The sequence below is a fragment of the Aedes albopictus genome, chromosome 3 (assembly GCF_035046485.1).
Source record: "Aedes albopictus strain Foshan chromosome 3, AalbF5, whole genome shotgun sequence".
Lineage (NCBI taxonomy): Eukaryota > Metazoa > Arthropoda > Insecta > Diptera > Culicidae > Aedes > Aedes albopictus.
Window position 1 is genome coordinate 323,864,140 of NC_085138.1, and position 11,090 is coordinate 323,875,229.

General features: G+C 37.6%; 1 protein-coding gene across 1 annotated transcript in view; it reads left to right on the forward strand.

The window, feature by feature from the left end:
• Positions 1-8,192, forward strand: part of LOC109401309 (hyaluronidase Tab y 2.0101) — a 116,772-nt gene extending 108,580 nt beyond the window's left edge. The window contains exons 6-7 of the mRNA XM_019673812.4: positions 7,228-7,316; positions 7,380-8,192. Coding sequence (XP_019529357.3) covers positions 7,228-7,316; positions 7,380-7,497 — 207 coding nt within the window. The 3' untranslated portion in view covers positions 7,498-8,192. The remainder of the gene's footprint in view (positions 1-7,227; positions 7,317-7,379) is intronic.
• The last annotated feature ends 2,898 nt before the right edge of the window (positions 8,193-11,090 follow it).

Below are 11,090 nucleotides of genomic sequence, written 5' to 3' on the forward strand. Positions count from 1 at the left end.
TTGAATAGTTTTTCACGAAGTTAGAACCGTTCGGGTGAATCACTATTTTTTAGACAACTCATTTTTGAGCTGTCATATCTCGGAAACCAGTGAACCGAATTGAATGATTTTTTTTAACGTTTATCAACAATATATAGATACTTAATACAACGTTATAAAATGTAATATATTTTCAGGGCGAATTAAGTTATACCGGGTTGAAATTTTTACCCATATAGAGAAAAACAAGTCAAATTTACAATACCACGCAAAAATTATCAAATGTGTTCTTCCTTCAATCTAAATAGGCTCTAATATATCTGATTAGAGATAATTTGAGAACAGAAATGGAAAATCTTTGGATATCAACACTAAAATTTATTGACATTGATGTAAAAAAAAATATTTTTTTTCGAGAAAAATCAAAAAAAAAATGTCAATTCATGATAACTTTTTGCAACGTTTAAAAAGTACCTATGTTTTAATAGTTTGTAAAGCATTTACATATTGTTATTGTACGTTCAAAATTTCATTCAATTCGGTTCACTCGTTTCCGAAATATGACTCAAAAATGAGTTGTCTGAAAAACAGTGTTTTACCCGAACGGTTCTAACTTTGTGAAAGATTAATCAATCCAGCCCAAATTTGTACCAATGATGCACATATAATAGTTTGACAAACAGTCAAAATTTGAGATTTTTTGATGCGCTCTATGAGAAGTTATAGCATGTTGAACTTTTTTTGTGAGAGGAAAAAAAGTTGCCTATCCCAAACATTTTGGTCATTCCTACAAGAATCCCTCCGGGAATTCCTCCGAGAATTCCTTCAAGAATTTCAGCAGGAATTTCAAGAATTTTTCCAGATATAACTCTAAAATTTTTGCCAAGTATTCTTCAAAGAACCCCTCTAGAGGCATTTCTCCAACAATTTCTTCAGGAATTTCTCATAGACTTCTGCTTAGAAATTCTCCAATCATTCCTCTAGAAATTCCTCCAAAAGTTTCTCCAGGAATTCCTCCAAGAATTCCTCTATGTTTTTTTAAAAGAAGTTCTCAAGGAATTTCTCTTGAAAATCCTCAAAGAATTTCTTCCGAAGCCTCCGGGAAATCGTCCAAAAATTCTACCAAAAATTACTCCAGGGGTTCATCCGAAATTATTTTCAGGCATTTCGCCAGATATTCCTCCAGGAATTCGTGGAATAAATTTTTCAAGGAATTCGAACAGAAATTACTTCAGATTTTTTTGGAAAGCTTTTCAAAAATTCCTCCACAAATTCTTCCATGAACACCCCCAGGCTCCATCATTAAACCTTTAGTAATTCCTCATAAAAAAACTCCTGAAATAGCTCTTAGAATTCGTCCGAGAATTCCTTCAGGGATTTCCTCAGAAATACCTCCGAAAACTGTTGAGGACTTACGCTAAAATTCCTCCCGAAATTCTTCAAGAAACTCCTTCGGGAATTACTCCAGTAATTCCTCCAGGAACTCTTTCAGGTATTCCTTAATAAATTCCTCTTCGAACTCCACCAGGAAGTCTTCCACGAATTCCCCAAGGAATATCTCCAAGAATTCATCCAGGAATGCCTCCAAAACATCTGCCTAGAATTATTTCAAGAATCCCTCCAGGAATTCCTCTAAAAATCCTACAGGGCCTTCCCCAAGAATTTCACCAGGGGTCCCTACTACTGCCAAGAATCTTCTTCTACTTCCTTTTCTTCTTCTTCTTCTTCTTCTTTATGGCACGACGTCCCCACTGGGACTTGCCCTGCCTCGCTTCAACTTAGTGTTCTTTGAGCATTTCCACAGTTATTAATTGGAGGGCTTCCGTAGCCTGTCATTGCATGAATTTGTATATTGTGAAGCAAGTGCAATGATACACTATGCCCAGGGAGTCGAGAAATTTTTCCCGACCGGAACTGGAATTGAACCCGCCGTCTCCGGATTGGCGATCCATAGCCTTAACCACTAGGCTACCTGGAGACCCAAGAATCCCTTCAGGTATTTCGCCAGGAATATATCCAAGGATTTTTTCAACCCCAGGAATTCCTCCGAGAATTCTTTCAGGTAATTCTCCTGGAACTGCTCCGAGACTTCTTTCCAGAATTCCTCCAAGAATCCCATCAGGAACTATTCCAAGAATTTCTCCAAAAATTTCTCCAGGTATTCCTCCAAAACTTCTGCTAAGGATTTGTCCAAGAATCCGTCCAGGAATACCTCCAGGATATATTCCAGAAATTATCCAGCAAGTAATCCAGTGATTCCTTCAGGAATACCTCCAGGAATTACTCTACGAATTGCTCTTGGAATAACTACAGGAATTCCTCTTAGAATTAATCCGGGAGATGCTCCAGGAATTCCTACAACAAATATTCCGGGAATTCCTCCAGAAAACACTCCAATGTTTTTTCCAGGAATTGCTCCAGGATTTCCTCCAAGATTTATTCCAGGAAGTACTCTAGGAATTCCTACAAGGAATATTTCAGGAATAACTCCTGGAATTACTCCAGAAAATGAAAATAACAAAAAAATAATTTCAAAATTTTTTTCAGGAGTTCCTTTAGGACTTCTTCAAGTAAATCCTTCAGGAAATCCTCTAAGAATTCCCCCAGAATGTTCTTTTTTAATTCCTTTACACTACAGTGGTTTTTCGATTTTATCACGATCAAAAAAAAATTACCGTGAAATTAGCGAGACCGTGAATTTGGCGAAATGAAAAATTATTGTAAATTTTATATTAAGAATTGATAAACTGCAAAATTTTTGAAGTGTTATTCACATTTTTAACTGTTTTAGTAATCTGCTAATGTTTGTTATTGCTCTAGCGCTGTCCGTGAACTACGTAGACTCATTTTGGGCAATTTTAAACGCCCTATCCATTCGTAGATGTTTGTCCATACAAAATTTTTAAAATTTGTATGGATCGTAGACCTTTGTACGGTCAGATCAAGGATGCCACATTTACAGATTTTTCTGTAGTAAAGTTGCAAGATGATCGATTTTTTTTCAAATTATGACTATTTTTCAAAGTTTTGCATGGAAACGAGTTTTGATTGATTTGATTGATTTAGCTATATTATAGAGACTTTCAGCCCTTGGCTGGTTCGTCTCGAAACGGGTTTTCAAACTTCAAGTTTCATTTTCTCAATTCCTACTCTTTACAAATGGGACTGATATGCGAGTGGGGGTAGTGTGCATCGGTATGATTTAATTTTAGAAAAATCGAGAAAAAATATATTTTGGACGAAGATAAGCACAGTAGGGGGATTAAAAGGAATTTGATCGTTCTTTCTAGTCTTTCTTAATAAGTTCAATTATATTTTTTTTGTAAAAGTGAAGTGTTCCATAAATTTTAACTAATGTTTCAAGTACATTTTTATGTTCTGTGCTTTTTATACTGAATTCGCAATGTTTTAGAAAAGCGTGATAAAAACGAAAAGAAAACCGTGATAAAATCGAGCGTGAATTTGGCGAGTAGTGAATAAAATGACTAGTGATAAAACCGAAACGCCACTGTACATGAATTCTTCCAGAAAGTACTCCAGGAATTCCTGCAGGGTTGATACAGAAATTTCTTCAAGAATTTCTTGGACGAATTCCTGGTAGAATTCTTGTAGGAACTCTTGGAGGAATTCCTTGAAAATTTTTTCAAGGAATTCCTAAAGAAATTCCTAGAGAAAATATTGGTGGAATTCTTGGAAGAAGTCTTGAAGGTATTCCTGAAGAAATTCATGGAAGGGAGTTCTGGATTGTTGGAGGAATTCCTGGAGGAGTTCTTAGATGATTTCCTGATGGTATCCATGGGAAATTTCCTGTAGGCATTTCTGGAGGTATTTCCCAAGGATTCCCTGGAAGAATTTCTGAAGGTATATATCGAAAAATCCCTAGAGGTATTCCTAGAGTAATTTATAAAGGAATCCCTGCCCATATTCCTGGAGGGATTCTTGGGGCAATTTTTGACAGAGGCATTGGAACAGGTTTTGGAGAAATTCTTACTGTCGGAATTCCTGAAAGAATTTCCGGAGGAATTCCTGGAAGGATTCTTGGAGAAACTTTTAGCAGATTTTTTTTAGGAATAACTGATTTTTTGTAGGAATAATTGAAGAAATTCTTGGAAAAAATCCTGGAGCAATTTTTGGAGAAATTTCTGGAGAAGTCTCGGAGTAGTTCCTCGGAGGAATTCCTGGAGTTGTCCCAGGAGTATTTTCTTGAGAAATTTCTGAAGGTTTTTTGAAGAATGTTGGAGGTATTCATGAAGAAATTGGTGGTAGATTTTTTGGATGAATTCTTGAAGGAATTTCATGAAAAATCCATGGAGGTATTTGTGCAGAAATTCCTGAAGGAATTCTTGGCAGAAGTCATAGACAGACCCTTGTTACATTCTTGGGAAAGGTCCTCTGGGTTTTTTTTTTGGAGGAATTCCTGGAAGAATTTTTGGAAGAATTCTAATAATATGTCTTGGAGGAATTCCTAGATGAATTCTTGGAGAAATTTCTTGAGGAATTATTGGTGGAATTCCTGGAGGAATTCTTGGGGGGAGGGGGAATTCCTGAAAATATTATAAGAGGAAGTCCTGAAGAACGTCCTGGTGGAATTCCAGGAAGAATCTAGCAAGGAATTCCTGACAGAGTTCCTGGAGTAATTCCTGAAGGAGTTCCTTGAGTAATTTTGGGAGGAATTTTGCCGTAATTCCTTAAGAACTTCTGGAGAAATTTCTGAGGATATCTCTGAAGAAATTCTCGTACGAATTCTTAGAGTAATCTTATTGTGGAATTACTAAAGGTTTCCTAAAGGATCCTGGAGGTATTCATGATGGAATTTCTGGAGGAATTCTTGAAATTTCCGAAAAAATCCATGGAGAAATTTCTGGAGGATTTTCTGAATTAATTTCTGTTGGAATTCCTTGAAAAATTTCTTCACGAATTCCTGGTGGAATTTCTGGAGAAATGCCTGAAAGTTATCTCGGACGAATAACTGAAATAATTTTTGAAAGAATTCCTGGATGATTACCTGCGGATTACTGGAGAAATTCTTTGAGGAAATCCTGGAGAAACTCTTGGAGGAATTCCTGGAGGAATGTTTGGAGAATTTCTTGGCCGAAGTCAATGAGGAATTCCTAGAGAAATTGTTGGAAGAATACCTAGAGGAATTCTTTGAGGAATTCTTGGCAAAATTATTTAAAAAAAAATACGGAGAAATTCTTGAAGAAATTCCTGGTGGAATTCTTGATTTCTTGAGGGAATCTTGTAGGAATTTCTGGCAGCATATTTGGAGGAACTCCTGGAGGAATTTTCGAGGAATTTCTTGAAAAATTCCTGGTAGAATTCTTCCAGGAATACTTGGAGGAATACCTTTGAAGATTATTTGAGGAATTCTTGGCGAGTGTCTTGGATAAATTCCTGAATTATTTGTTGAAGGAGCTACACCGATAAAGTAAAGAGATCCAGTAGAGCTTGTGGAGCTTGAAGGTCACAATCGTGAAAGAATTATGCCGATAGAGTGAACAGAAACAAGAGTAGAGCCTGTAGAACTTGAAGGTCCTCATTCAAAAATAGTTTGGAAAGCCTGGAATACCAAAAACATTATAGTTGTGCACTAAGGCTCCATCCCACGAATATTTTTTACAATTAAAGCATAATACAGTATGTTGATATCGTAACCCAAACTTCAAAGTGTTTTGAAGGCCATTTGTATTTCACGGAATGTCCAACTACCACAATATCGAATAAATCGTAGCATTGCGAGGTCTAATGGACATCAACGTGACTAAATTTCATGAACAGAGTGCACAAATGATAGATGTTGTAGATCTTAGGAAAATGAATTCCAGAATAGTTTGGATGGCCTAGATCACCCAATTCATGTAACGTAAAATGGGGTATCTTTGATAATGGGGGTAATTTTGAAAGTGCGATAGGCATTGTATAGTTTATCTTATAACTATGATTCCTTCAATCAGTCAAGAAAAAGGCAAACGTGGATCAAAACTATACATATGAAAGTCCATCTTAATCGTATTTTCATTAAAACCGAGTTTATATTTAACTTTGAGGGCAAAAAATAAAATTTGTTGATATTTTTGTCATTTGTCAACCCTTTCAAGCAATCTGCTGTACATTTTTTTTTTTCAAAGAATTGCCTCTTGTTCTCGGTACATCCAACACAGTAGATTCAAAAGCTGGCCTTGAATCTCTTAACGAAATGCGTTTTTACAAACTGGAGTCAATTTTGTAAAATGGGACATAAATCTCCATAAACCGATTAACGCCTAACAGTATGCAATGCCCTTGTAATTTCATGCAGTTTAATCTGATATGTTCAAAATTTGTTTATAAAACATTCAGAAACGACACAAAAAAAAAGAAAATTCACCATGAATAACATGTAATCATATGTTGATTTACCGATAAAAATATATTTTTTTTACAAAGAACATGATTTTTGATAGCTTAACTCACTGTTTTTCACTCAGTATTCCACAAAATCATTTTTATAAGTAGATTTTTTTTTCAAAATCCTTATTTTGCTACACAAATTCAATCTTATATATTCCACAAGGCTTCTCGCACATATGAAAAACTAAAATTCACCCGAAATATTTAAAAATATCGGATCTTACAATAGCAATTGATAACCGATATCCCAGTACTTGTTTTAAAAATATAAAACTAAGAGAAAAACTGTTACATAGAAAAATTATGACAAAGTTTGCTGAAAAACTATCAAACTTACCCCGTTTTACGGTACCATGAATATTTCAGGAGTGCTTTAAGGCTTTCTGAGTGCCGTAGACAATGTTCTGCGATGATTCATCGTGTATAAAATTTGGTTTACGATGTTGGATTCGTGACACAAACTTCGGAGTACTTTGGAGGCCTTAGAATAGCTCTGGGATCAAAACTTCAACAGACTATGATGGGTAGTAATACATTGCATGTCAAGGATCAGGGAAAACTATTGATGATTAGCAAAAAGATGAAATTTGAGTAAAAACAAGTAGAATTAAAAAAAAAAACAAAAAAAACACATTTTTCGGCTACCACCAAAAAAGGAGGAGGTACCATGCATTTCTTAGCACAACTATTCCCCTTGACTATAAAAAAAAATCAGGGTGAAATGTATAAAAACAAAGAAGATATTGCATTTCTGCCAAAAGTAGATCGTCCCGGGTGTTTACGGGTTATTGAACTGCACAAAATTTACAAAGGTTGTTAATAACTCTGTTATGCATTTTCTCTCCCTCCTCTTTACAGTCGGATTGGATCAACGCTTTGAATGCCATGAAGCAGTTTGGATCCGATGGAGTAATCCTCTGGGGTAGTTCCTATGATCTCAACAACAAGTGAGCTCCACGTGTATCTATGATTTAGTATCTGAAAATAATAATCATGTTTCCGTTTTTTAGAGAAAAGTGCACAAGCTTCAAATCCTACATGGACACTACGCTAGGACCCATCCTGCAATCTCTCCAGCAGCGATATATTGTCGAAAGTCTTAAATCGAGAGATTACCCGGTATTCTAGATGAATCGAATTGACGAATATTTGAGCAGCGAAACCAACGGCAGTATTCATGTGCACCAAATAAACAAAAACACAAACATCCATGTGATCGACAAATCCAAATGCAACCATTTTATTAGATGTAGGCTTCGTATGTTTCTTCTAAGTACCTAGTAGGGCCCTCGTACGATACAGATAGGGTTTTATAGATATTTTATGAGCAGCAGATACACAATATGAGTAAAATATTCACAACTTATGGAGCTTTCATGTCAATGAACGACAAAGAACAACTGCCTTTCGCAACCACCCACGGGGATATGTAAACCAGATTCCAATTAGTTACGAGCAGCAAGACAATTTTCCGATACTTCCAGTGATTTATGGTTGCCGTGGGGGTGCGTACCGATGGCACTTGGAAACAAAACCATCGCCTCGTTGTCAGTATACTAAGGCTGACAAGGAGTCGACACCGATGCGAGGATATACGTACAATTCCCATAAATACTTGAAAAATGATCTGCCTTTCACTTTTTGTCTTGGTTGTCTCCGCCGGCGCGAACGACCGGAACGATTGACGAGCATGTTATTCACGCAATAACAGCTGTGAACCAAACTGAGGCCCGGCTGGCTGGGACAAGTGGGTCCCCACCGCGGCATCGTTTTCCACACAACGTGGTGCGTTACAGTTCCAATAATACAAATTCCTTCAGCCAGCCCAGCCGTGCAGCCACCACCATTTCACCACAACATAGAGAGCGAACAGCGAAGTCATGGAATGGTGCCATGCCAAGTGTTAGTTAACCCGCAAACACCCGGGACGATCTACTTTTGGCAGAAATGCAATATCTTCTTTGTTTTAAAACATTTTACCCCAGATTTTTTTTTATAGTCAAGGGGAATAGTTGTGCTAAGAAATGCATGGTACCTCCCCCCTTTGCACCCTCCCCCCTTTTGCGGGGAGGCGAAAATACGTGGCTTTTTTTGTATTTTTTTATAAATTCTACATGTTTTTGCTCAAATTTCATCGTTTTGCTAATCATCAATAGTTTTCACTGGTCCTAGACATGCAAAGTATTACTACCCATCATAGTCTGTTGAAGTTTTGATCCCAGAGCTATTCTAAGGCCTCCAAAGTACTCTGGAGTTTGTGACACAAATCTGACATTCTCAACCAAATTTTTTACACGATGAATGATTACAGCACATTGTCTACGGTACTCAAAAAGCCTCAAAGCACCCCTAGAAAATACATGGTACATGAATTGGGTGATCTAGGTCATCCAAACTACTCTGGAATTCATTTTCTTAATATCTAAAACATCTACCATCGTTTGTGTTCACTCTGTTCAAGAAATTTAGTCACGTTGATGTCCATTACACCTCACAATGCTATGAGCAACTTGATATTGTGGTAGTTGGACATTCCGTGAAATACAAATGGCCTCCAATACACTTTGAAGTTTGGCTTACGATATCTACATACTGTCTCTTGCTTTATTTGTGAAAATTTTTCGTTGAATGTAGTCTGATGGAACCTCAGTGCAAATCTATAATGCTTTTGGTACATTCATGGGATATTCCAGGCTTTCCAAACTATTATGGAATTAGGAACTTCAAGGTCTACAGGCTCTACGCTTGTTTTTCTTTACTCCATCGGCATTATTCTTTCACGATTGTGTCTGTTGCACCTCATTATATTACGAGTATCTGTATTTGTTGCTATTTGGGTGTCCACTGGTATACAAATGAACCCAATGTATTTTGAAGTATGAGTCGCAATATCTGTAAATCTTAGAATATTTCTATTGTAGCGAATGCTTGCGAAATATAATCTACGCTACTCTTAGAACCTCAGAGTGCCATTCTGATAACTTAGCAACATTTACTTGGTGATCTAGGTCATCCAAACTATTCTGGAATTAAGACCTTCAAGCTCTACAAGCTCTACTCTTGTATATCTTTATTTTATCGATGTACTTCTTCCACGATTACCTTTGTTGTATCTCATAATTTGTTGAGTATTTGTGTTACTTGTGCATCCACCATCCACTGGCATACAAATGTTCTTTATGGTATTTGGAAGTGTCGGAAACTACCCAGGAATTCCTCTAGGCGTTCCTCGGAAATTCCTACAGAAGTCCCTCAGGAATTCATCGTGATATTCTCCGAGAATATCTCTACGAGTTGTTACGTTTGAAATGTGAATTAGAAAAAAGTGCTAGATTTCGTGCATGACGAATTAAATGATTCGTGCACCACGTGTTGAGAGCCCCTGCAACAGACCCGTTGATTCTATCCATCATCAACCAAAACCACATATAGCTCAGTTCAGTACAGGCGACAGTTCGGCCACACATACTCCGTCATCTACACGACAACGACACGAGAACTTTTCTACGGGTCGGCAGTAGTAGCCTGCTCGGGAAACAAGCTAGATGTGGTCGAGGATGTAGTCAAATCACTTACAGCATGAAGAGTGTAGTGCGGATTAGGGTGTCCAAAATTCGACCGTTACCCTAGACCATATTCCCGGCCGATAGATGGGTTCGGGAACAAGACTCGTGGCATTTCCGGCGACACCGAGGCGGCGGAAGGAAGACCGTCGGCAGGACTAGGAACGCTGTTGCTTCATGGAGGCGGAAGACGGTGCACGAAACGTTAGTGAAGATACGATTAGGGAAGTTAGCATAGAGAGATGAAGACTGTAAGAAAAAATAATAAGATGAATAAATGTGAGGAAATGTGATTTTCCGTGTTCTAAATGCGTGAAAGGAATGCGCAAACCCTTAAGATGTTACAGAGTTCCTAGGGAATGTCTCAAGACTTCCCATGAAATTCTTCAGAAAATTTATTCAGGAGCTATGCTGAAATTCCTTCAGGAGTTCCTCAGGAATTACTTCAAAAACTTTTCGAAAAATCCTGCAGGAGTTCCTCGGAAATTCCGCCAGAAATTCCCCGAGGATTCAACGGGAGTCTCCCAAGAATTTCTTCATGCGTTCCCTAAAAACTCATCAAGAAAGTTTTTCCCAAGAGTTCCTCCAGGAAATTTTCCAGGGATTCCTCCAGCGGTTTCTCTAGAAGTTCTTCTAGTGATTTCCCCAGGGATTCCTGCATGGATTCCTCCATGGATTTATCCAGGAATTCATTCAGGTATTCCTCCAGGAATTCCTCCATAGCTCCCTCAGAAGTTCTTCCAAGATTTCCTCCAGCAACCAACCCAGGGATTTCTTCAGGATTCAAGAGATTCTTCCAGAAATTTCTCCAGGGGTTCCTCCAGAGTTTCCTCCAGCAATTCCCCAAGAAATTTCTCCGGAAATTCCTTCAGAAGGAATTTCTCCAAGAATTCATCCAGAAATTCCTCCAAGACATCTGTCTAGAATTCTTCCAAGAATCCCTCCAGGAATTCCAAAAACTCCTACTGTACCTTCCCTAAGAATTTAACCAGAGAACCCTCTAATATATCTGCCAATAATCCCTTCAGGAATTTCGCCAGAAATTCCTGCAGGGATTTTTCAAGAAATTCCTTCAAAAATTCATTTAAAAAATCCTCCAGAAATTCCTTTATGAATACCTCCTAGATTCTTCAGAAAACCTCCAGAAATTCCTCAAGA